Source organism: Anolis carolinensis, chromosome 5 (assembly GCF_035594765.1).
Source record: "Anolis carolinensis isolate JA03-04 chromosome 5, rAnoCar3.1.pri, whole genome shotgun sequence".
NCBI classification, from domain to species: Eukaryota; Metazoa; Chordata; class Lepidosauria; order Squamata; family Dactyloidae; genus Anolis; species Anolis carolinensis.
The window spans coordinates 84,160,630-84,188,515 of record NC_085845.1 but is presented as its reverse complement, the minus strand read 5'-3'; the positions used below and the strand labels follow the sequence as shown (position 1 = coordinate 84,188,515).

At 37.5% G+C, this 27,886-nt stretch overlaps 1 protein-coding gene across 6 annotated transcripts in view; it reads right to left on the bottom strand.

Moving 5' to 3' along the window:
* Nucleotides 1–466: 466 nt before the first annotated feature.
* The window catches only part of atxn7l1 (ataxin 7 like 1), an 83,070-nt gene continuing 55,650 nt past the window's right edge, over nucleotides 467–27,886 (bottom strand). For 3 of the 6 annotated variants that reach the window (XM_062981713.1, XM_062981716.1, XM_016994001.2), the window contains 9 exons: nucleotides 22,815–23,095; nucleotides 18,258–18,371; nucleotides 16,571–16,653; nucleotides 14,668–14,924; nucleotides 12,621–12,810; nucleotides 7,553–7,674; nucleotides 5,129–6,062; nucleotides 4,574–4,648; nucleotides 467–3,064 (listed from right to left, as the gene is read on the bottom strand). In XM_062981713.1, the coding sequence (XP_062837783.1) occupies nucleotides 3,023–3,064; nucleotides 4,574–4,648; nucleotides 5,129–6,062; nucleotides 7,553–7,674; nucleotides 12,621–12,810; nucleotides 14,668–14,924; nucleotides 16,571–16,653; nucleotides 18,258–18,371; nucleotides 22,815–23,095 (2,098 nt within the window). In that variant the 3' untranslated portion in view covers nucleotides 467–3,022. The remainder of the gene's footprint in view (nucleotides 3,065–4,573; nucleotides 4,649–5,128; nucleotides 6,063–7,552; nucleotides 7,675–12,620; nucleotides 12,811–14,667; nucleotides 14,925–16,570; nucleotides 16,654–18,257; nucleotides 18,372–22,814; nucleotides 23,096–27,886) is intronic. The other 3 variants (XM_062981714.1, XM_008111563.3, XM_062981715.1) reach the window with 3 other exon arrangements.

The window sequence follows — 27,886 nt, the reverse complement described above, 5'->3', positions numbered from 1 at the left end:
TATCAATGCTAATATTTAAAAGTGATTGGCTGGAATCTTGTTAGCAATGTATGTCTTTGAAAGTGGAATTATATCTGAGGGTATTAGAATTGGACAGTTCTGTAGTGTTTGTATCCAGTCAAAGGTTGCTATATTGCTACTATGTAGAGGAGCCAGAGAAGCGACTAATGTACACTGGGACACATGCACATCAGTTTTGTTGTATATTTGATCCTACTGTGCATTAGGATATGGCTTGGAGAGCCAATGTGTAGAACCCAATGCTGATGACTCAATTAGTATTTCTGCAATGCGGTAACAGGTTTAGCATCTTTGCTACATAAATAATGCACACTGTGTTGGAGGATTCCAGCCATTATTTTATGCAATTCCAGTCAACATTGTACCAATATTTGTTTCACCAATAGTGAAAATGCTTTGCCATTTTCTTTCAGAAACTAATTTCAAAAAGTACAGTACATAGATGTTTCTTACAAACATATAAATTATTTTATTTACAAAGCCATGTTACAAAAAATAATAATAATAAAGCAAAAGTAAAACAAAAAGAAATACAATCGCTCACTAGAGAATATCTCCAGGCCTGGCTTTGAACCATGGCAGTATCAGTCAGATACATGTTTGTTCTTTTGTCCTTTTTCCCCCAAAACTGAAAGCCATAAAGCTTACTATTTACACCTACTTTCAACACTTACAATTATCACAAGCATGGAATGGGTTCTCTCTGATACTGCTAATACATAAAAGGTGCAGTTTAAAGAATGAAAATACTTAGTGTTACAAAATATGGGTTCGTAGAAAAGAAATTGACTTTACACATATGGCATTTTCTTTTAGAACGTTTGGACATGCTTTCTTCAAAAGTCTTCTGGAAAAAGATTCTAAAATCTGTAGTAGGAAAGCACAATAGAGGAGGTGCAAATTCATTTCTGTGCAACAGTTTATATTCCCCATGACTGACCAGCTATGCAAAACCCACAGAGTTTTGTTAAAGTGCCATGGGACAACAGCATAACAAAATATAAGGTGTAAATAGAAAATTTTCTTTTTTTCCTTTTAAACAATAGTTCACTGAGAATCAGCAATAATAGAATATGCTGTATAAACTATTTTCTACAAAGGTTGATCAGCACTATGTACAATTTTTAACATTGATACAAAAGAAGGCATACAAGTTATCCAAGTCGCATTTTTAAAAATATGGCTGACAGGCCTATGCATCGTGGATGTGTAACAACCAAAACTTCTGAGCCTCTATTGCTGGAAACGAATCACAAAGTTTTCAGGCAAATGGGATTGGGGGAGGCAGAGGAAAGAAAAATAACGATTGAACTAACACTACACTAATAATACATTATAGGCTGGTCCAGTTCATATCCATTTTTAAAACTGCATTTCATTTTTCAGGTGAAACAATTTAGTATGTATAAAATTAAATAGCTATTTCTATAGTTTAAATGCAGAGAACAAAAAAGTATGGGAGGTTTTATTGATACTTAGGCTTTGAAAATGCTTTCCAGCCTAAGCCACTGAAAATGAAGAAATAGATATATAAGCAGCATTCAAAGAATACTTTCCACAGTCCGGTTTCCTACATAACAGATGTGTGCTAAGGCGATCTTAACACTTGTTCCTTCAGTCACAGCGGCAATAATTCTCAGAAACAGCCACGAAATCTCACCATTTTCCCTCTCAAAGTAAAAAACTGGCAGTTCATCAACTAGAGGGTCTTTTGTTACTGAGATTTGAAAACTCCTGAAGTTACACAACACAAAATAAATTAGTTTTTTAAAAAGTTAACAAGGCTCTTTTTTCTAACAACCGAAGACAAAATTTGTGCAAAAATAACAAAGATATGTACACACTTTTCAGTCTGGAGAAATGTACAATAAAACATAACTCAAAAGTACATGAAAAATATAAACATTGCTGAAACTTTCCTTAGTTTCATACTGCTCATGAAAGTATTCCTGTCACTTCCCAAATATAGCAAAACATAAATTATTACAAAATTAACACTATAAAATTACTTTAGGAATATCTTCTAATTTTACCCGAAAGGGCCTAGCCTTCTTTACAGTTGTTAAACATTTTATAAGTTTTAAACTCTGGTTTAAGCCTTTTTTTAAATGAAAAAGTAACCATCTCCCTATTTGTATTCTTTTCCCCAAGATGTAAATAAACCAGCATATAAGTGCACTTTTAACACTGTAGAAATAAAAGGTAACCCATCTGAACTAATTTTGCAGTACCCTAATATTACTGAATTTCCTGGTTATAAAATCTACTTTTATTAAAAAAAAATATTTAGTAATTCCTGTAAAACATTGTCAGTGCAATTCTACTGATACAAATTCAGTATGTCCTATCAATGCAGATTCAGGTTGTCCAACTCCTATCTTTTTAAGAATAATTTTATTATTAAGTAGAACAGTAGTATAGATTCTTTGGGTCCCTCCATCTACATTTTTCCATTCTTATCGAGATCATGGGAGCAATTACATAAACCTTTGGGTCCATTGAGAAGATCAGAAAGACCACCATGAAGAAGTGCTACACTGAAACCACTAACAAAAGTCAATGAAATTTCTGGGCACATCATATTTCCCCCACTACTATTATATACTACCAAGAAATGCACTAGACAATTTTTTAAAATTCTTCAGATAATAATAAATACAGAAGTTACTACAATTTTTAAAATAATGAAGTGTTTTGTTAAATATAGTTTACCACAAACTGCATTATTTTGGAATGTCTGCTGCTCTCATTGCTGCAGGGAACAAAGGGGAAAATGCAACAATTTGTTTCAAAAGGCAGAATTAGAAATGAAACTGCATTACACAGATCAGAGGCCAATACTTGTGGGAAACTAAAATAAACTAGAAATATGGTCTTGTGTAGATTTCCTTTTTTAAACAATCTGAAGTTAAAACAATCTGTAGGACATAAAAAGTAAAACAAGAATCTCTGGCATAGGGCTGCTAAGACCTATAGATTTATAGGCTGGTTGCTTTTTCTGTCATGGAAGAGTCCTTATTCTGCCAGTCCGATTTAACGTCTTCTGAAAGAAAAGATAAAATCAATTTCAAAACAATACATTTGATCCTACAGAAAGCATATTCTATTAGAGATAACTAGAGAAAACTACAACATTCTCTCTACCCTGTTTCCCCGAAAATAAGACAGGGTCTTATATTAATTTTTGCTCCCAACGATGCACTAGGTCTTATTTTCAGGGGATGTCTTATTTTTCCATGAAGAAGAATTCATATTTATTGTTGAACAACAAAATGAACATTTATTATATACTATAAAGTAGTTGTCATCACAAACCAGCATAACCAGACAAACTATGAATCCTATCAAGAATTTCTTGTTACTACCACTATTTACATGTACAACAATCTATGGTACCTCTTGCAGTTTAGGTTTCACAAGGTTTCCACGCTGATTTCTCTCTATTCTAGTTTCAATGTAGTCATGAATGATGAATAATATAATATACTATAATAATAATATGATAATAATAATATAATAATATACAATATATTAATGAGATAATATAGTAATAGGATATAACAAAATATGATAATAATATGGTATCAATAGGATAATATAATAATGAGATATAATAACAGAATAGCATAATAATATAATAATAATAGGATAATATAATAGAATAATAGAATGATATAAAATATATTAATAGGATAATAAATGGAATATAATAATAACAGAATATGCTAATAATAATAAAATAATATGATAATATAATAGAATAATAGTATAGAATATAATGATATAAAATATATTAATAGGATAATATAAAATGGAATATAATAATAACAGAATAATAATATAATAATATGAAAATATAATAGAATAATAATAGAATAATAATATAATGATATAATAATAGAAAAATATAATATAATGATATAAAATATATTAATAGGATAATATAATAATGGGATATAATAATACTAACAGAATATGATGATAATAATATGGTAATAGAATAATAGTATAAAATAATAAGTTTCATGGCATAGGATAGGAATAAGGATGAGAGGAGAATCCCTATGCGTCCTGTACCTTTAAGAAGCAGAAAGAGCAGGACGAGGCCCTCTTCCTTCCCTCCCACCCTCCCTTGCCCTGACTCCAGGAGCCAATCAGAAGCCTTGGGGGCGAAGGGAGCATGGCTAGGACGGAGCCTTGTCTCCCAAGGAAGAAACGGCAGCGCAGCAGCAGCCACGGAAGGTTCTTCAAGCCGCGGCTGGGGGACAAGAAAGGCAAGGCCAGCCAGGGAGGGAGGCCAGAAAGCAAGTACTTTCTCTCCCTCCCTCCCTCCGGTGTGTATGAGTGCTGCTTTAGCCCTGCAGCCATGCTTCCCAATGGAACTCTGCTGCAGTCCCTACAGGCAGTCCCCAAGCTATGAAGGTTCTGTAGGTTTGTTCTTAAGTCAAATTTGTATGTGAATTGGAACAAATACTTTTTAAAGTATAACTGTTTGTAATTCGGGGACTGTCTTGTAATCCCTTTAGGCAAAACATTAAAAACCACAACTCACTTGTTTGTTGTGCATTGGATTTGATGTACTGGAAGGACTGCACTGAGACAAAGCTACACTGCTATTTTTCCCCATCTGCAAGACACACACAGTATTCAGTCAGTCAAAATCTATAGAAATGTTATTTTTTAAATCCTGTATTGTACTTCCACATCTGTTTCGTTTGTTGAACCTTTTATCCACATATACACATTTTATTTCAGAATAATTTGAAAGAGAAGTCTTTACAACATTATCACGCACGTATCAGCCAATTTTGGCCCACAGTGTATAATGTAAAAGAAATAAAATTAGACCACATGGAACACCAAATGGAAAACTGGTTTAAGAAATCAGGAAGTTTGCTGTGCAGCCTGGAACATGAAAGGAAGTAGAAAGGAAGGCATGTCCCCCTTGCTTGCCTATTTTCATGCAAAAAAAGGTCAAAGCTTCTTGATACTAGCATGTAAGTATGCTTCTGCAGTGGTTCCATCCCGGTACAGCTCAATGTGCCCCAGAGAAGGACAATATCTCATATCTCAATAGCTTATAAAATCAAACCGGAAATTTTCTTACCTGTCGTGACACAGAGCTGTTGGGAGTATCTGGCACCGTAGAAATAAGATTGGCAGTGCTCTTTTTGTGAACACTATTCATACCAGGCATTTTAGTGATTTTACAGGCTTTGCTACTAGAACTAGAGTTTTTACGTTTTTTCCCTCCTGATTTGTCAAAACAAAGGGGTAGAGAAGACACTGCATTGTGTGCTGCTAGAGAGTGGTCCCCTGAATGGTGAACAAGGGAGGATACAGGCAAATTAGATGAGTCAGTACTGCTTACAACAATGCTCATATGTTTCACTGAGTCTGTTGAGCTACTTAATAACAAAGTCCGCCCTGAAGGCTCTGATTTGGCACTGAGTGGGGTTGTTCCATTGTTTGCATTGTGCACTGACACACTGTTAGAGGAAACTGTAGCCTGATAAGAGTTCAGTGTTGAACTTGGGTTCAGGATACAATTCTTTTTGTGAGACCCTGAAAATGAAGATGACAAGGAAGTCTGCAAAGACAGTAAGGAGGAAGAAGACAGCTTTCTCTTTTTGTTACTAGAGGACTCGTCACTGCGGCAAGACAGATCTCTGACTCTTGAGGATTTGCTGGTTTTAGTTTTGGATGGCTTGTGGGACGGGGAAGGGATGACTGCTGGCACTGGTGACGTGGCTGATGGAGTCTTAAAAGCTGAATCGATGATACTCGGGCTGGCAGCAACATGAGGAAAAGCTGTACTATGTGACATAATGGGATTTGTATCTGATGTAGTCACAAAAGTTGCATTTGATAACATGGCTGAAGTCATTATGTAGGAAGAAGAGATTCTTGAATTGACTGGCGCTGAAGGAATATATACTGCATTGGGATTGCTGAAAGGCTGCAAAACTGATGCTGAAAATGGGGTGGTGGTATGTGCTGCTGGAGATGGCACTGGGCTGTCAACTGCAGGAGGGATTTTCCTTAAACATGAAAGAAAGAAAAAAGAGTTTTATGTTTCATTGCTGTCATATTCAGATCCCTTGACAAACATGATGCAGGAAGGATGAGTTTCCCCCCAAGGGCTGAGCAATAAAAGACACATAAGAATATACTACTACTGTAAATGTGGGATTAAATCAAACAGATTAATAGCAGTTGAATTTAAGTCAAGCTAAGGTAACAAAACAGTGTTTATTGTCCCAATTGATATCATACTCTGGGTAAAATGGGGAGTGTAGCCTGTTTATTTTCCTGGATGTCTCAGTAGATTCAGATACTGTTGATTATTATATCTTACTAGTTTGGCTCTGTTAGGTCAGGATAGGAGACATAGTGGTTCTGCTCTAACCTGCACTTATAGCCCATGTAAGTTGTAGCATTTATTTGTATTATATATTAATGCAAATGTGACTCTAGAGACCAGAGTCTGTTTTGATGCTTGACCTTGGAAACACAATTAATGATCTTGGACATGTCACACAATCTCAGTATTAGAAAAACATGGGAGGTTCACCTTAAGGTCATGGTACGTTGGAAATTACACCACCACAACAAATTAATACCTAACATTAACAGTATCTGTTGTTTAAAATAAAAATAATATTCAGCCTGGTTTCTAACATTCTAATGAATATATATATTGTCCCTTCACTGACAGCATTTCATTGATACATGGCTATGGTGCTTTTGAGGAACAAGAGAACCATGTATCTTGAGGAAAAATTATGTATAGAAAGCAATCCAAAATTAATCTAAAGTCAAGACCTGTTTCAACAGAGAAGTTCTGTTACTACCAATGCAAATTCCAAAATCGCCTTTGCCCTACTCCTCTGTTCAGACACCTTAAAGTTTGGAGTTATTTATTTATTTATTTATTTATTTACAGCATTTATATTCCGCCCTTCTCACCCCGAAGGGGACGCAGGGCGGATCACATTACACATATAGGCAAACATTCAATGCCTTTTAACATAGAACAAAGACAAGACAAACATAGGCTCCGAGCGGGCCTCGAAGTCATGACCTCCTGGTCAGAGTGATTCATTGCAGCTGGTTGCAGCTGGCTTGCTCTCCCGCCTGCACCACAGCCCGGGCCTGTTATAGCCTGGTACTACTGTTAGGGCATTTCCCTGAGTTGTGTGTGCTTTTGCTCGCACATGTTTGGTTGCAGGGGGTGGTGCTAAATCTGGATTGTTTTGTGGCTTTGAATCCCTCTATGCTCCCCATGCTGCCCCTCTTCTGTCTCCCCAAGGGAGAATTGCCTCTTGAAAGCACACAGGAGTAGGAATTTGCCTTTAAAAATAGGATGCAGAACCTGCCATAAGTTTCTGCACATTATTAACATAATCTCTTCTAGTCATGTTTCTTTCCCCACAGAACATAATTATACATTAAGAGTTGCTGTAATGAGAAGAAACAGATAGTCAGAAACATAGAAGACTAAGCCAAAAGGTATAAATAGTTTACTTACTTCCACATCTGTGAATTTAAGTGTTTTTCTACCATGGAATTTAGTGCTAGTCGAAAACGATTCCATCTTCTGTCAAAGACGTAGTATCCTCTTCCCATCAAATGACTTCCAAATGAACAAAACTGAAGAAATAGAAAAACAAATGTCTTGTAAAGGCCAAGTCAATATGACCATGCAGTCCAAAAAAGTGCTGCATGTCAATGCAGATACAGCAAATAGAAACTGATGGACCTATCTGAATTAAGTGAAAGTAACTGTGATATTAAATAAAATGTGGTCCACGTTTAACTAAAATTTGGATTTCATTTTGAAGATAATCCTGTCTGTATTGCTTACTATTATTTTCTGTCTTACTTTCTTAAATTTGTGATGTTGTAAATGTTCTTTCTTATTTTCTATATATATGTACCTCACTAATGTAGAAAGCAATCAGTAACTATGCAAAAGAAAGAAAACACAGAAATGACATTATAAAAAGACACTTGTATTTTGCACAAAGAACCACTGTATAAAAACCATAATGGTAGGAATATTTACTTTTGTTGCTGCTTTATGCTATTTCCTTTCATAGCTCACATTTTGGTATTAGTGGCATAATTACAAAAGAATTTGCAGTTTGATGGTAAAGGCATTTAGAATTCTGTTCTAATGTGGAGCATCCTGTTTTTATTAACGGTTATTGTTTAGTATGCCAAGCACTTTGCCATTGTTGTTTAGCCTTCATGAACTAAGGTTAAATGAAGATGGCTTTCCCAAAGAAAAGTACCCTGAGCCATTTTATAAATTTGGGAACAAAAGGTGGCAAATTACACGCTCCATCAATTATGCACAACATTTTACTGACATGATTTTCCTGTAACATGAAGGCTATGATTTAACAATTTTTAAATTGCCATGTCTATGTTTATTACAGGGAAATCTGCCTATTTAAGTATGTGTATGACTTGAAAACACACCACCACCACCACAACAACAACAACAACAACAACAACAATGTATTTCACAAATGATGATGCCATGCATGTATCTTACTTTTTAGACATGTTTGTATCAAGTTTAAACTGGAGGCCCAGGAGCAATTTTCAGTCCCCAGACTGCTGCCAACTGCTCTCCAATACCCAAAACAAAACAAAACTGGAAGTCCAGTGTGCATAGGAATCTATTTTCAAACTATAGTCCCCCCAACAGTCTGAGGGACTATGAACCGGCCCTTGGTTTAAAAAATTTGCAGACCTCTATGGTAGGTGATTCAGAAGTGGCATGTTCTTCTCTACAACCATGTTCTGCAGAATGTGAAGACACTTGGTTGTCCGGGCAGAGATTGGTCACCCCTCCATTAGATCCCGTGTTCACTTTACCCTATTTTAACTATTGGAGATGTGTAAAAGATTCCTCAGTTAGAATTTTCCCCAAGAGATGTTCTGAACAGCTAGCAAAATGCAGAGCCTGGAATACTAAATATCAAAAGCTACTTGAATTCCACCCTACTCTGTCTGATAATCTCTCTATCCTGAACTCAAGTGAGAGGCTCCATGAATATTTTTTTAATCACGGTGTTCACCAGGATAAGCAAGCAATTAATAATTCCAAATTTTCCAATTGCTTTAGACTGTATAAATGTGACCACGAAAGGGTTATCTATGACTAGGCTCACCTTTCCAAAACTTAGGCAAACCTTCACAGTTCTTTGTTTTCAAAGTATGCCTACAGCGGTGATTGATGGCAGAAATTCAGGCACTCCCCTGGCTCTTCGTCTGTGTGTTTGTGGGGCCACAGAAATTAAGGATTTGCCCCACTATTTCCTGCTCTTTGTACTCTGAGCCAAGAAATAAAATCCTGGGGCGTACTCTCTATCTTCTGCAATCCAACACAGTCTCAGAAAAGATTTTTTACCTCTTGGCTGACACTAACCCAATGGTTTCTCGCAAGGTGTCTCTTTTTTGCATTGGCAGCATTGAAAATCTGGGCAAGATTAGTTTCTGATATTGCAATTGACTGTTCTGGGGATGGTTTTACATAAACATAGTGGGTTGTGAATATAGTGTTTCTTGTTCAAGTTTTAATAATACTAAATTTTACTTTTTTTAACCATGCAAGAGCTAGCTCATATAGTATTTTATGTCCTCTGGGTTATGGAGTTCACTAGCAGGCTAGGTCTGTGAGGCAGGAAAGCGGAGTTGTGGTAGTCTATTGGGAATCCCATCTCCCTGATCAGGTGCCCCGTGCCACAATCACACAGGTTTCAATGTGTCTATCTCAAGTGGGAAACCGGGACAGATTAGGGATTCTGCTTGTGTACTGACCACCCCACTGCACAACACTCACCCTACTTGAGCTAGCAGGAGTGGTCTCGGGCCTGGTATTGGAGTTTCAGTGGCTGGTTGTGCTAGGGGATTTCAATGTTCATGCAAAGACCGCACTGTCTGGAGTGGCTCAGGACTTCATGGCCGCCATGACAACCATGGGGCTGTCCCAAGAGATACCTGGACTCACCTTGGACCTGATTTTTAATGTGGGTGGGGAAGAGAATGTCGGTGTGGAGGAACTTTCCACCGTTCCGTTGTCATGGACCAATCACCCCTTGATCAAGTTTAGACTAACTGCAACTTCTAACCTCTGCAGGGGTGGGGGACTCATTAAGATGGTCCCCCCAAGGAGACTTATGGATCTGGATGGATTCCTTATGTCTCTTGGGGATTTTCCTGTCATGGCAGCAGGCAACCCTGTTGAAGCTCTGGTCAATCTCTGGAATAAGAAGACGACCAGGGTGGTGGACACAATCGCCTCTGAACATCACCTTTCGGAAGATGGCTCGGAAACTGCAGCTAGTGCAAACAACTGCAGCCAGGGTGTTGACTGATTATAGGGAACATACCACCTCCCTATTAAAGAAGCTCCACTGGCTGCCTATATGTTTCCGGGCCCAATTCGAAGTGCAGGTTATTACCTACAAAGCCCTAAACGGTTCAGTTCCAGCCTATTTATGTGACTGCATCTCTCCTTATGAATCAATTCAAGCATTAAGATCTGCCGGGTAGGCCCTCCTCATGGTCCCACTTCCATCACAAGCACTGTTTGTGGGGATGAGGGCTTTCTAGGTTGCGCCCCCCTCCTGGCTCTGGAATGCTCTCCCCAGGGAGATTAGTCAAGCTTTCACGCTCTCACCTTTTCAGAATAAATTGAAAACCTGGCTGTTTAAACAGGCCTTTGACAAGAGTTAATGCAATATCTAACAGCTGGAGGACTTAAATGGGACCAAGTTTTAATTGAACTTTCGTTTTTAACCAGACTGGGATGTTTTAATTGATTTAAATAACATCACCACTGTTTATTTTCATTTATGAATATTGTTGTTGTGTCAATTTAATATGTTGTTTTATTTTATATTCTTTTGTGTTGCTTTTGCTGACTTAAGTTAATTTTGTCATTTATCATGATTAATGATTGTTTATGGTTTACTCTGTTATTGTGTTGTAAGCCACTCTGAGTCCCCTCAGGGAGATGGGGCAGGATACAAATAAAGATTATTGTTTATTATTCGTATTTAAGGGTGCATCTCGCCACTGATTTATGTAGCACTTTAATGATTTATATAGTATCTTAATGGTGCATTTTGTATTGTATTTAATAATTGGTTTTTATGTATTTATTTCTTTGTCCTATATGTGAAAGACCTATGGTCTAAGCCAGGGGTCCCCAAACTAAGGCCCGGGGGCCACATGCGGCCCATCGAAGCCATTTATCCGGCCCCTGCGGCAGCAGCTCCCTCCTCCTCCACCAAGGAATGTGTGTGCGGGATGGGGTAGGAGGGAAAGGCGCGCACCTTTCCCGTCTCTTCCCTCGCCTGGTGTGTGCCTTCCAAAGCTTTGTTGTTTATAATGGTATTTTAATTATTATTTAATAATTAATTAATTAATTATTAATTATTTATTAATTATTAATTAATTATTAAGGGGTGCTTTTCTAGTGCTTTTGGTGCACAAAGGCAGAAGGAGGTTGGACGAAATGGCCCAAGGGGTCTCTTCCAACCCTCTTTATTATTTTTATTATGATTATGATTAATATTGTGGCTGTATTTATTTCTGTTTTGTTTCTTTACTTCAAAATAAGATATGCAGTGTGCACTGCATAGGAATTTGTTCATAGTTTTTTAAAAAACTATAGTCCAGCCCTCCAACGGTCAGAGGGACCGTGAACTGGCCCCCTGTTTAAAAAGTTTGGGGACCCCTGGTCTAAGCATTGAATAAACTAGCTTACAAAGAAGATACTTGGTCTTGAAAGTTATGCCAAAGTCTGAAAGATAGAATTCACTACTATAACTCCTCTGAAATCCGCTGATCTTATACTATGAATGTCTTAAGTTACTAAACAAAGAATCCAGAATAAAGATCAATATATAAATGAATGCCTAAAACTGTATACATTCTGTCATCCATATCCACAGATTTTGTATTTATGGATTCAAATATTCACAATTTGGAAATATTCCAGAAAAAAGCAAACCTTATTTTTTGCCATTTTATATAAGGGGTGCTCTTTGCTATACTACTGAATAGAAGGGGACTTGAGCATCTATGGATTTTGGGATCCATATTTGGGGGGGAGGGGTTGGAAACAAACCCCAGTGGACTTTTTTTTTTTGGTGTCAGGAGCGACTTGAGAAACTGCAAGTCACTTCTGATATGAAAGAATTGGCTGTCTGCAAGAACGTTGCCCAGGGGACTCCTGGATGTTTTATCATCCTTGTGGGCGGCTTCTCAGATGTTCCCGCATGGGGAGCTGGAGCTGACAGAGGGAGCTCACCTGCTCTCCCCGGATTCAAACCGCTGACCTGTCAGTCAGCAGTCCTGCTGGCACAAAAGTTTACTCCTTGCGCCACCAGGAGCTCCATCCCAGTATCCACTGGACTCACGGAATTCCCAAAAATTACTAATTTTGTATTTGTCATTTTTTCAATCATCCATGAGGTATCTCTTTATATGATGCTTGTATTTTTGGTAAAAATGTAAATCCCCGATAAGGATAAGTGACAGTAGGAAATAAGATCTCTGTAGCAAAAGGAACATACCGCAAGAGGCCGGGGATGGTGTCCTGAATAGTGACAGTCCAACTTCTCAGATTCTTCAGATCCATCCACTTCCCCTTCATCACTGGATAGTCTGCTAGGCACATCTCCAATGGACGGCAGAGGCAGTTCTTGTGCATATCCACTGTGGTTTGAAGAACAAGTGCTATTTACGCTGTTTGTAGCAGAGGGTCTAAGAGAATATTTTTTAAGAAAAGGAAAGGAAAAAAAGCAATGAAATCCCACAATTCGTTTCCCAGAAGAAATAATGAATAAAACAATCCAGACATGCTTACTCATTAGAAAATGGTTTTTTTTAAACTACAAATTACCTTAAGGCTATGTGTCTAAGGTATGTATGAAAAATAAATGTTTGTGTTTAGATTTGGGTCCCATCTCCAAGATATCTCATTATGTACTTACATAGCCAAAAGCGAGGTGCGCATTCGATTCAGTGGCCTCATTTTGAGACCTTCAAAACCAAGGGGGAGGTTGCATGAGGCTGGAGAATGAGCTTGACTTTCCTTTGCCTGTTGACCTCACTGTTGCCTACCTTGGTTGGACAGGCAGTGGGAGGGCTGACAAAGGAAAGCTAGGTCTCGTTGCTTGTACATTACATCTTTTTATTTGTAATGCGCACCTCAAAACTGACGTGCATATTACATTTGATGGCAAACTACACTTAAGTAAATATATGCAAGTATTCCAGAATAGGAAAAAAAAATCCAAATTCCAAAACACTTCTGGTTTCAAGCATTTTGGATAAGGAATGTTTACACTTGTACACAATACAATATCCATGGTTTCATTCAACCATGCTCCAGAAAGTATTGCTTCTGAGAAGTGTTCTAGATTCTTCAGTATTATTCTATGGTATACTTTTGGCCTACTTGTATCATAGAATAGCCTTGTAAAGAGACTCACAACGGAAAAATCTGTAGGTTTTGCTAGGCCCCCCAGTGCTACTCTTTGGGATGCTTCTGGCCCAAGTATGTCAAAATATAAGTAAGTAAAACTTTATTTCTATCCTGCCATATCTCTCCATGGGGACTCAGGGCAGTTCACAACATAAAAGGAAAACATTACATGCTGTAAAATACAACAATAGACTAAAACAATTCAAAATAAGCATAACAGAGTATTTAACAATAAAGCAAATCATATGAAAACAATAATAATAAATTACACAATGTTAATATATAAGGTCCACTATCTGTGCTTTCAGATATTCCTGAGGTGGTGGTGGTATATTGAGATATATTATACTATAGTAGAAAATGCTATTAGTGTGCCAACATTAACAATGAATCACTAGGAGATACATATCAAAAGATAACACATTCACTTCCACCATCATAACACAAATTTCTAAAATATAGTTGATTCACTATGGGATTTCTGTAGGAAAACTAAAATCTAAAGACTCAACTGGACAGTGGCACCTTGACTTTAGAAAAGAAATGTATAATTTCTGCATTATTCTTCATTAAGAAGATACAGTTTTCAGTTCCTAATTGTGAAGAGAATTTTGAAAATATATCCTTTGTATTAAAGGGATAGGAATGTTGGGTTCTGAGTTGGAATTCTACAGGTCAAAGAGATTGTTGCCAGCAAACAAACTCCTTTTTCTACTTTCCAACAAGCTTTTTATCTGTTTATGATTTCTTCATTATCAATCCCATTTGCAAAGCACATGAAGTAAATATATGCAACTGTGATGTCCACATTTTTATATCACAGAATTTGGTGGGGTTTCTGATATCTTCTGAAAAACTTGACACAGTTTAGACATATTTTATTCAAACATGCTGTTCAATAAGATATGGGGAAAATTGTTAGATCTTCACTCAACATACCACTCCTCTTTAATAACTTCACTCTTCATCCATTTCTGGTCTGTACTTTACATCTCTGTTGAAGCAAGTTTTAAACCTCTCCAGATGAAATAATCCAGTGAACCATAGCACAAAATCAGTATCATCTATCTTTCATGGCAGGTGTAATCATACCTCTGATATGCTAAATTCCAATGCCCTGGTAGGCAACTCACCTAGGAAATACTGAATTGGGCAGTCTGGATTTTGCAGGTGATGTCCCTTTGAGTTCTTGCCCAGCATTCACTGATGCTCCTGATGGAACCTCATGCACTACTACAGGTTGGTTCTGATGTGTTTCCCTTATACTTTGTGAATGCTCTTTGTCTTTTGTTCCTTCCTTTTCCCGTGATCGAGCTTTGTGTTCAGCTAGAAGGATATCAAACTGTTTTCTACGTCCAGGAACTGCTCGCCGATGATTAAGTGAATGTGTCTAAAAACAGAGTGATTAACAAACATTATGTAAGTATATAAATGAAGTTATGAAAAATATACATATCTAGGAAATAGAATAATCACCTAAATATCTCTAGTTATGGTTTATATCACTATTCCATTCTGCTTATACAGACAGTCCCCGGGTTACAAACACCCAACTTACAAAAAACACACAGTTAAGAACAAGGGTAAGACAACAGGAAGTGAGAGAAGGGAAATTCACTCCTGAAACAGTTACCACGGGGAAAAGGTGTCCACTGAAGCTGTATCACCAAACCTTATTAGCCAAATTTGTCAAAATCCAATTATCATCGGGACAGAAGGTGAGGTGAAAACTTCTGAACAGGACCACAGGTGTGTTAACTCTTCCCTATGCTATACAAAGGGAATATATATATATATATATATATATATATATATATATATATATATATATATATATAAAAGAGACACTTAAAAATGTTCCTGTTCTGAATTACATGCAAATTCAACTTAACAAACCTACAGAACGTATCTTGTCTGTAACATGGGGACTGCCTGTACTACAAACATTAATGGAACATTATTTTGGTTAAAACAATTTTCATTGAAATAGTTTACATATATCATGTTGCTGGTATTTCCTGAGAGTGCTTATCAGTTTTTTCCAGTTATTATAAATGGACTGGCAAATTTATAATTATTCTTGAAAGGGCAGATATTTCCTTTGTTCACTAACTTTTTTAAATCATAGGTTTTAAATAGCAACGATCCTAGTGTCAGATGAAGAAAGGTCTTTTAAAAGAAGCATTTCAATTTAGCTAAACGCAGAATAAATTCAATGATATTTTTATATAGATTAATTGTAAACCAACAGTGGAAATAACATTTTTCAACACAAATGTTCAATAGTCCTTCACCTGCAAGGGACAAGTTGAATTTGACTACATACACCAAAGGTATGAAATACAGGTAACGCTACTGTCTTCTTGATTTCATAACAAGCTTTGCTATTGGTTCTGCTTCTATACTAATCAACCTTGCAATCAGGCCCTGAAACCCACCAGGTCTCATTTACTCATACAGGTGTGACTTGGCCAGGTGTAACTACAGAGTTTATTGCCATCAATAAGTTGCAGATAAGTCAAGTCAGTTTTTTGGGCTGATTTTTTGAATAAAATTTCTAAACTTATGTACAAGTATACAGGGTACTTCAGCAAGTATACAGGCTAGCAATTTCAGCTAGCCAACAACTGTTGCTTCAAGTCACATTTTGTTTAACCTTTGCACACAAGCACAAAACGCCCCATTCAAATCTCATAATTATCATAAAGCCACCAGCTGGCCTTAGCCAAGCCAAAAAGTGGGGATTACATTACTGCAGACAAACTACTGTTTTCATTCACGTCCCTATTAGTTGAAATTACTGAGTAGAAACAGACTGAACATTTTGCTTAAATTGCTGTAGAAGTAATTTAATTATTTTCATCTTGCCATGTTTTGCAATGCCATCTCCCCCTTTTGACCTCATACGGGACTACTCTTGGGTTACTTAAAAATGTCAGAGAAGAATGTTTGTGGTCTTCAACATATACTAATAGGACTAGTAGAGTATTCAGGTCTGCCAAGGCATTGTTACATTTCAACTACAAAGAATGCTACCTTGCAGGTAAGTGATCTTGTGCAGGGCTTCTTTGTCTCAGGATCCAACACCCCACAGTGTTTATTTGGGTCAAACTCACGTTCTGTATAAAACACATACAATTTGAGTTTTAAAAAACAGCAACACAAAGACCAAGTAAATACCAAGAATTAAACCGAACCCACTGCTATAAATTGCAGATAAGAATGTCTAAAATATTATACTTTCCTTAAAATGTTCTACATTTCTCCTATTTTAAGCAAACTACATTGAGACATAATATTAGGCATGGGCATAAAATGAGTTTTAATAGTATTCCTTTGTAATAGAGGATGAATCTATTCACAGTTTGTTAAATTGAACATATAATGAAAAGTTTATCTTCAGATGCCATAGATCATGTATCAAAACCAATCAAACTGTGGCTTCTGGTGTTTTCTGACTGCCTGACTGCATAGAGTTGTCTCTCTCTGACAGAAGGCAGATGCATATTTTCTTTTTTCCTGCCAAGCCTTAAAGAGGTGAAGGGGCAGAAGAGAGCTGTTCAGTTGTTCTATGAGAAAAACATATTCCTATAATCAAAGCCACAATCAGTAGTTGTGTTTTGTTTACTCTTGGATTTTATCAGTTGGGTGTGCTTGTGTGTAAACTGTGTAAAGCCTACAATTTGGTCCACTATGGGTTTATCATCAGAGTTCATGTGGGGGCTTATCAATATATGTATTCCACACAGGGAGAAACCTTTACAGAATGTACAGCAAGAATGAGAATCACACATCCTCCAGGTGTTGTTGGACAGCAGTTCCCAGCGTTCCCCACCATTGATTGCTGGCTAGATCTAATGGGCCTTGAGGTCCAGTAACATCTGGAGTGTCACACAATTACCACCAATGCTGTATTGATCAGACCATGCTGTACTGATTCAATACAAACCTATATGTACAAACACTGCACCACAATGAAAAAGTATCACTGATACAAAACAGTGATTTAGTTGTCACAAGAATATATGTAAAAAATAGTTCAGAAATTACGCATGGCCCTCCCCAGAAATACAACTAAAATATACTTTTATGCTATGCAAAGATTTAAAAAATAATGTGTTTCTGATTAAACTAATGAATGGCAAAATTAATGGTATTAGAAGTTGGTATCAGCAGTAACATGTGTTACTAGTCTTATTATCATGTAGTACAGCCAAGAAATTGATAGGTCAACAATGAGGATGGACTATCAATTTCTGTTTGGCAATTTTGGATAGATTGCATATGAAACATGTAGAATTAGATCCTGTAAATGACAGAATGCTTTCTTATGAAGAGCACAATTATGAATTATAAATTGTTTGCACTTTGGTCAATTCCTTCTGCTTCTCAGCAGAATTGCTGCTCCTGTGTTGGCTGCTTTGCTTTTTTCCCTTCAGGGAACAAGTGTAAACCATAGTTTATCAATATAGATGCATTTGCAAACTACTGCAGTGCTTATTCAAAACAGAACTCAGAGATGGAACTGAGGTGCATGAGAAATGTAGGATTGTACAAGCCCAGTGCTTGCTCATGCAATTCCGTAACATGGTTTGGCATTACATGGAAACCAGGTGATTTAAATATGCTTTTTTACTTTCTATGGTGCACACCTGTTCCCCTTTTCTTTCTCACATCCTTTAAAATAGCAGTGTTCCCTTAATCTTCTCTAGGTTACACATACCCAGCTCCTTCAGCCTTCCCTTATATGTCTTGTCTCCTGGAACTTCTGTCACCCTCATCACAGTCTCCTCAGAATTCTTTCCTCTTTGTTGACAACGTTCTGGCACTGTTGCACCTAGCATGGAACAGCATACTCCAATTGAGGACCAGCCAATGCTGAGAAAAAGGATACTATTCATTTATTCCACAAAGGATGCAGCTCTTCTCGTAATGCAGGACAGCACCTTTGTCCCATCAGAAACTCTAAAGTGCAACCAATAGTGTCTCTAGACTGCACCACACACAGACATTGCAAAGAGAAAGAAAGAGTATAGAGACAGTGTGTTTAGGTAACTTCCCTGAGTATGCAGGACTCTTTCTACAGCCTTTGGGCCAGAGAACCAAATTCTTCCCTTTCTGAACGATTCTGTGGTTTGTATGATGTCAAGGTAGGACCATATCCCAACATCATCCAACCACTATCTGGAACTTTTCTAACTGATGCCTCAAGTAGGGACCAGCATCACTCTGCATGGACTTTCCCAAAATTGAGAAGCCAAACATGGAAGCCAGGTCCTTAATATAAATGCAGGTTTGGAAAGCACTTTTCTATCTAAGCCCTCGAAAGGGCCATGGCCTGTGGAATGGTTGTTCTATCTTGAAATACATCACAGGCTGGAGGTTCTCTATTTTAGCTCTAAGACATTCCTGTTAGAGTCAGCACCCTATTTTATATTAGGAAGAATATTAATAGTGATCTTCAATTAGCAGGATACAATCTTTTCATGGATGGAGAGAAGGTGGGTCTTCCTATTTTTGCTCTCAAGTCTTACTCCCAGTTTACTGTTCACTGTCCATCTGATATTTGAGTCTTCCTCTACATACTGGGCTCTTTTTTATTTTCATATTTACAATGTTTATTCTTTCTTTTAAGCATCAGTGTTACAACAACTTATCACCCTTCTCCTCCACCAACACCACACTAGAGCAATCCAACCCAAACAAAATGTTTTCTGATGCCATTCCTTGCTTTCTTTTCTATCTTTCCCACTGTGTTTTCGATCATCCCACTTATTAAATCAAATCATTCTAATTCTGTCTCTGACATATCTCCTTTACTCTTCAAACTTACTTATTCTTTACTACACTTTCACATATAAAGTTAATACTTATTATTCCTTTCTTAAAAAGAGATTGTTGAAAGTACTATCTTCTTTCCCAATTATCTGAATGTTTCTCTTCTCATATCCTTTACTTCTATGCTTAAAACCAAGGGTTCGCAATCTAAGGCCAGATGCAGCCCTCCAAGGTCATTGACCTGCCCGCCTCCCTAAACTTTAGACCAGTGGTTCTCAACCTGTGGATCCCCAGGTGTTTTGGCCTACAGCTCCCAGAAATCCCAGCAAGTTTACCAGTTGTTAGGACTTCTGGGAGTTGAAGACCAAAACATTTGGGGACTCACAGGTTGAGAATCACTGCTTTAGACATAGGGTCACCCTTTAAACATAGGGTCATACCCTGACTGCAAAGGATTCCTTTTCCCAAAGGTGCTATCTCTTTTCTGTGTCTGAGAACCTTTTAGAGAGGTAAGCACAGGGCCTTAGCTTTCCTTCATTATCTATCTGTAACAGACCGGCCCTGCCTCAGGGGCATCACAGTGGATCCCAAAAGGCTTGTCCACTTGTGCACGGACCAATATGGGTTGTGTAGTAAACTTAACTTTTAATTTATCAAATGCCTTTTGACACTTGGACATCCACTCCAGTCATGCGCTTGGTGACTTAGTTTTTCGAGTCTCTCCCTTCCCTTTGGTCTTTAACAAGTTTGTCAAGGGAACTGCAATTTCTGCAAAATTGTGAATAAACTGTCTATAAAAATTGGCGAAGTCCAAAAATTCTTGTAATTGCTTTCTGGTTCAGGGTGGTTCCCACATCAACACATCTTGAACTTTGGCCAGATCCATACTTAATCTCTGCTGGGAGATCTGGAACCCTAAATAATCAAGTTCTGTCTTATGAAACACACATTTGGATAGCTTAGCGTACAGCTGGATCTCTCTCAACTTTCTCAATATCCGTCTAGTCAATTCAGTATGATTTTCTAATGTTGCCGAAAATATGAGGATGTCATCTAAACAGACCAAGACACCCTTATATAGCCATGGATAGAAAATCTCATTTATAAATTGCAGAAAAACATGTGGAGTGCCTTGAAGCCCGAACACTATGACTTTATACTGATAGCTCCCTAATGGACAATTTAAAGCTGTCTTCCACTCATCTCCTGGCTGAATTCTTATTCTATAGTATGCCTTGCGAAGATCCAATTTAGTAAAAAAATTAGTTTTGCCCAGATGAGCTAACATGTCCTTTATCAAAGGAAGAGGGTATTTATTTGAAGTGCAGATGGCATTTAATCCCTGATAATCTGTGCAAAGTCTCAACGTCCCGTCCATTTTTAGTCAGAACAGAACCAAGGCAGCCATGGGGGAATTGGCTGGCTCAATAAAACCCCTGACCAAGTTCTTATCAGTGAATTCTCTCAATGCTTTCTTCTGAGGCTCAGACATTGCATAGAGTTTTGGGCTTGGCAATTTGGCATTTGGGTCAATTTCTATTGTGTAATCAGTCTTCCTGTGGGGGTGGGGTGGGGTGGGGTGGATTGATTGCACTCTTATTTACTGAACACATCTGTGAAGTCATGGTATAATCTGGTCTCTGATCCAGGGACATGTCCTTAGAAGTGGTGGCCACTTCTCTCTCCTCTTCCCTGCTCTGTTTTGGTTGAGGGGCCCCCTTTATCCTGTAACTTCCATCATGGGAGGTGATAGTCTCGGTCCTCCAATCAATTTAAAGATTGGGCTTTTATTCCCAGCTGATCAGCTAGAGCTGGAACAATCAGACATCTGGTGCATCCACAGTCTGTAAAGGCCTCTGTTTTTATTCTTCGGCTCATCTCCAGGTTTTGTAGTTCCATGATCACCCAAACGGTGTTGCAGTTAAAGTCTGAAGTGACTTGAAGGCAGACAATAACAAGAATCCTAATTAACTTGACTATTTCATTAGCCAAAAGCAGGCCCACATTGCCCACTGAAATACTGGTAAGTTTATGCTGGTTAAAACTGTTCTTCGTGTTATATTGTTCTTTCATTTTTTTCACACAACAAATATAATATGTGCAGTGTGCATAGGAATTTGTTCATGTTTTTTTTCAAACTATAGTCTGCCCCCCCAACAGTCTGAGGAACCATGAACTGGCCCTCGGTTTAAAAGGTTTCAGGACCCCTGCTTAAAACCAACTGCCAATCACAATTAGAACAGACCCATTAATCAATAGAACTTAGCAAGCTCCCACTGATTCAATACACCACTCTGGTCAGAATTAGTTACTGGATTAGATCAATATGTCAAGAGACAAGGTCGTCTTTTACTTTTCAAATTTATAATGATCAGATTTTTAAGCATTTTCAAAGTGTATTACTTTCACTTTAATTGTTAATGTTTTTTAACAGCACACAACAGAAACACTAGCCAATACCACTGAATCCCACCATAAGGTTCCCTCATTATGAAATAAAATCCCTAAAAATTGTCTTTTTTGTTAAAATGTTTAATATCAACTACAGTGGCCTTTTTACTTTAAAAAGTAAAATGCAATATCATTATTTTTAATGCATTATTTCTAACTGAGTAAACAGAGGAAGAGGTAGGAGGAGGGAGAGGAAGAAGGAGGAAGAGAACAAGATGAAGAAGAGCTTGCTCTCTGATATCTTTTCACAATATTCTTGTACAACTTATATTCATTCCTCCATTAGAAGGCAAACTATCTTCTGATCATCACGGGCACACATTTGACAACAACCACTTTTCTCACTTTGGAGCGTGCAAGTAAGAATTCAGTAGTTAGTACTGTTTAAGGTGTATGATTGCCAGCTGAAATGCAGTGATCTAGATGGTGTCATTCTAGCAGCTTATTTCAAGAAAAACACTTGATTATAATATAGGCATGAAGGATCACATGAAGGAAATGCTGACAGATGAAACACACAGTAAGACACCTACCTTATCCCAGAAAGGAAGAAGTGGCATATCTCACTTGAGCAAACTGATTGCTTAATTGTCATGGATGACCCATACTGCTTATTCAAATTCGACAAAGCTTGAGTTAGATCTAAGGATTCCCTCCTTTTGTAAGAAGAAGGCAACCTTTGGATCAAATGATGTTGAAGTATGGATGAATAGGAAATCAGTCAAGACATAGTTTTGGATTCTTTTTAAAAATTATCTTTGGTTTTATACATTTTTGTTCAGTTCTTCTGTACTATATTACCTCTTTTCCAAATTAAGCAATAAGGCTAACAGGCCAATATGAAATTGGAGGCAAGTTGAACTTACATTTTAATGAGTAGATATTTGAAATCTAACTACTGGACATGAAAGAATGGGGGGGGGGGGGGCGCGGATGATACAATTGGAATCTTAACATCTACAAGATACGATTAATTGCTTGTTACTCAGCAACAAACAATAGTAATGAAGGATGATGGGATCTAATTAAGTCATGCTACAATGCAACTTACCTGAAACTCTCTTGTAAGACTTGCTACTGTTTTTAGTGCCGTTTTGGTGCTTCTTGTCTATTGATGGAGCTATCACTGCTTTGCCGTTCAGAATCTTTTCTGGTGATGGTGGCACTGATTTAGATGTCAAAGCAGATTTAATTGGAGCAGGTATGGTGGATGAAGAGGCTGAGGAGGAGGTGGTGATGGTGGTAGTGGTTGTAGAGTTCATTTTAATATTGGCACCATCTGCCTTCACTAGGTTAGGAATTTTCTCTAGACTGACTACAGGAACAGGAACACTGAAACACCAAAGAAAAAGTCTTCAATATGTGTTTTCTGCATCATGCTATTCTATTCCATGCTATACATACAGTCTGTTGACTTTCCTCTATATTATGTTTCAATAGCAAATTACTGCTGATATTACTATCAACACTAACCCAGGAATTAACTCACAATGGAACACTCATTATCATTTTTAATTCACATTTCAATAAATTATTTTCCTTGGGGAGGAGAATCAACATGCTGTAGGAATAAAATATATATAACTACAAAACCCATATACTTGTTTTATAATTTTTTCTCATCTTGGAAATTACTCATACCTATTCTTGAAATATTTTAAATATAATGATTCCCCACCCCGTAAACTACTCTGATTTGTCTGGATGCTGCACTGCTCTCTCAAGAAGAGAAACAAAATTTAAAAACCAGTTAAAATACTAAATATCACTCAATGTAAAATAAAACTGCACAAAATAGAAGTCCTACAGGTTATGAGAGTACCTCTGGGGTAACCTCAGTGTTCAATAAATTCAGTACATCCAAACTGCCTTGACTATAAGCCATAATTCTCTAGCTTGCTCTTTAAACATAAGCCGTATTTTAAAAAGCGTTGTCACTACCTTATTAATTCTCTACACAAGAGAGCATACAATTAAGACATGCTGCCTACTTCATCTGCTCAAAACATAAACAGATGAAAGTTTATTTTTGCCAACATTTTGCCCAAGTTCCGAAAGAGATTATGTCCTTTTTGACATGCCCTTCTACAGTAATGACATGAATAATTTCATGTTTTTCAGACAATGCCTAACAACCGTTTAATACGACTTGAATACAACTAATGAATTTGTACAAGTGTATGCATACACAAACACAAGGGATTTGTAAGTGAAGAATGCAGACAATAGGCAAACAAACAGCAGCTCATAATTGTGCAAGCCCCTTGTAGGCAGAGAACTTTACAGAGTACCATGCACAGTTGAAAGTGTGAAATAAATATATTATGGCTTATTTATGTAAAAGAATGTTACACATTATAAATGCAATGATCAGTGGTAAATTAGATGACAATAAGAACCGCGTGACTTTAGACTCTACATGTACTACATGTACACATACCCATATCTGGGCAAAATAATCTCTCCAGGCATTTGCTAGGTCCTCCAACACAAATCTATGGTATACTTCCTCTGGAAGTTACCATAGAGCCATGCCAGAGGATCTAACAAATGCCTACAGAAGATACCTCTATGCTATACTGAGACCAAAAGACATTTACCCATATTATATCGCATAAAAGTCACTCCACTCCTTTTTGGGTCCCAAAATCAGTATTTTTCCCTTTCTCACGTAATTGTCGCCGCCTTGATTCATCCTGTCAGTGTACTTCTGGCAGGAAGACAGCTTTGCCTAATGTATACAGCCAACTAAGTATGGGAAAGATTCCAGAAATCTGTCTTCATGTGCCTTACTGCACTGTACAAACAACCGCTTTGCCTGTGTTCCCCTGCAGTTACGGCTCTTCATTTGGCTGAATCTGAAAGAACTGGGTTGAAGACAGTGACAATACCGGCTTCCGGACTCAGGCAAGTAAAGAGCCTTAGCCGTCTTGCCACATGGGCTACACATTATGCAAATCATCTGCCAGCAGTATGATTTTTTTCATTGCGTAAGAGACGCACCCCTCTTTTTTGGCCAAAGAAAACTATGCATATGAAGTACAGGGCCACTAAGAAATCCTGTTAGTAAATTGTGGTGTTGCATATCGAGATATTGATACTGGTATGAAATGCACACTGGTGTGAGTGTACATCAATGCATGAGGCACATTTCGCATTTTACTGGGTCTGCTACATAGTAACATAATAGCTGCTTTCTACTGGATATGAACATTACAAAACTGTCCCGTTCTAATTCCCACATACATAGGTCCACTTATAGAGACACAACTTTGATACTGAATTCCAGACATTGTCTGTTTCCATGCCACACTGATGCCACTCCTAAAGATAATTCATGATTAAAAAACAGTACTGCCAATATTTTTAGTTGTAAAATATCCCTGCATCTGTGAATATGGTTATTAGTTTTTTAGTTTCATGTTCCCATGTGTGCATAGTAATTTCAGGTATTTTATAATCATGTATCCCAGTTCCAAAACATGTTTATCCTATACCTATTTAAACCAAATCTGTGTTTTCATTGCTCTTTACCAGACAGGAAAAAAGTTACTTGTGAACATAACTTGTTTCAGACAAATCCACCCCTACCATGTTCATTTGGAATGTTTTTTAGGGGAAAAAGCACAACTCAAAAGTTTTGGCATGAGGGAACATACATAACTGCATTATGAAAATTGTATGATTGCAAAAAAGCGATATCATGATCCTGAAAGGATCTTTTTTCAAAAAAAGAAGGGGCGGTATTAATAATATTATTGAAATGTAGCTAAAGCAGTCAAAGGATATTATTATTATTATTATTATTATTATTATTATTATTATTATTATTATTATTATTATTATTGCAAAGTCTGACCAAATAATATAAATAATATTTCAGGGAAAATCCTGAAATCCTAATAATTCAGGGAAAATATAATAATAATCAAAGTGAATGTTTCAATTACAAAGGCAGAAAAAGAAGAAATAGAAATAAATATTCCATGTACTAGGAAAAAAACTGATCATACACCAAAAATGGACATATTGGTAAGACATTTAGACAATCAGAGATTTCCTATACCTTCACTCAATCAAAATGGGGACTCCAGCCAAAAAATCAGAAGAATAGAACTTGGAAGTTCAGCTATGAAGGAATCAGAGAAGTTCTTGAGGTGTAAAAATATATAACTGAATACTAAACTTAGGATTGTTCATACCATTATATTTCCAATTTCTGTTTATAATAGTGAGAGCAGGACAGAGAAGAAAGCTGATAGAAAGAAAATCAAATTTGAAATGTGCTGGAGGAGAGCTCTGTGGCCTGCTAAATTGGACAAATCATGCCTAAAAACTCTTCCCTAGAAACTGGGATGACTAAACTGAGACTGCCATATTTTGGACATATCATGAGAAGACATGACGTATTAGAAAAGACAATGCAGAAATCAGTAAGAAAAGAGAGTCTCATCACAAGTGGATAGACTTAATAAAGGAAGCCACAGCCCTGAGTCTGCAGGAGCTGAGCAGAGCTGTTGATGACAGTGTGTCATGGAGGGCTCTCATTGATAGAACTGGGGTAAACTGAGGCCAATTTGATGGCAATTAACAATATTTTTTACTAAAACATTTTTCACAGCTGTGTGGTCCAAAGGGGATACTATTTAAAAAATATAATCTGGAGCAGTCCCTCTTTGGAAACCAGATAGTTTTTTTTAGATTTCATAAATGACGAGTCTACCAATCCCATCGTTTTTCAAGGAACAACAAGAATGACACTTTGTCCAGCTATGAAGAATTTACTCAAAAATGGTAATCAACAGATTTTCCCCCAACCACTTGAAATAAATCTCAGGAGTACCTTCACAGTCTTCACTTTTTACTTTAACATGACTGTCAAGGAATGGGACTCCAGCACTGCTGATGTGATCCCCTTCTGTTGCCAAACTTAACATGGTTTCTTCCAAGGGAGAGAGCATTTCTTATTCATTTGTTTGGCTTCCTACTCAAGAGTTCTATGGGAACTCCTTCGTACCATGAAGTAGCCAGCATGTTAGTTCCTAATGCCCATTTGCTGCTGCTTGTAGTATAACTGACAAAACAAACCATAAGATTTAGCCCAGAGTTTATTGATGCCATGTTGAAATGTGTAAGAGGCTTTTATTTCTCAGTCAAGATATTGGAGGAAAAATTCTTTATGTGGTTTGTTGCAAGAGAAAGAAATCAGACCATCACAATAAATGAAAACTGGACTTCTAGTAGAAGTGATTAGTGACCCGAGACTAATGACATGCAAATTTGGCCACTAGCACTGTAAGCACTTAAGTAGCAATCTTATTTTGCAGAATACAGACAGGTTTCAACCTCTTCAGTTTATAATGCATGAATGTCAAAGTTTAGCTCACTGTTTTTGGATCAGACATCAAAATGTTTTGAGAATAAAAGCTTCTGGTTCCATTTTGAAAGCTATTCAAAAGTACCAGAGAGTTCCTGTAGTAAATATATTCTCAAAAATGATGCTACTTTTGAATAAACAATTTAAACATGTCAGTCAATATTGACTCTATTTCTCATAAGTACTTTAAAAAAAAAGACATACAGTCATCATGATGTGCACCCAGCTTTTTTGGGAGAAATGTTGGTATGGAGGAGCTAAAAAATGTTCCTTTGTAATGGACCGACCACCATCTGATCAGTTTTAGACTAACCATAGCCTCTAACCTCCGCAGGGATAGAGGACCCATCAAGATGGTCTGCCCTAGGAAACTTATGGATCCGGATGGATTCCTGATGTCTCTTGGGGATTTTCCTGTCATGGTGGCAGACGATGCTGGGCGACCTCTATAACTTGGAGGTGACTAGGGCGGTAAACACGATTGCCCCTGAACGTCCACTCTCCTCCCACTGAATCAAGTCAGCCCCTTGATTCATTGAGGAGCTGGTGGTGATGAAGCTGAGGAGATGTGGGGTGGAGCACCCTTGGTGGAAGACTCAAAATGTATCCGACCGAGTATGGGCTAGAGCCTCACTTAAGGCATACTCTGAGGCAAGGGAGAAGCCAAGATTTTCTTGGCAGCTCGCATTGTGTCTGCAACTAATAGACCTGCGGAGTTGTTCCGGGTGGTCAGGGAACTCTTCCAT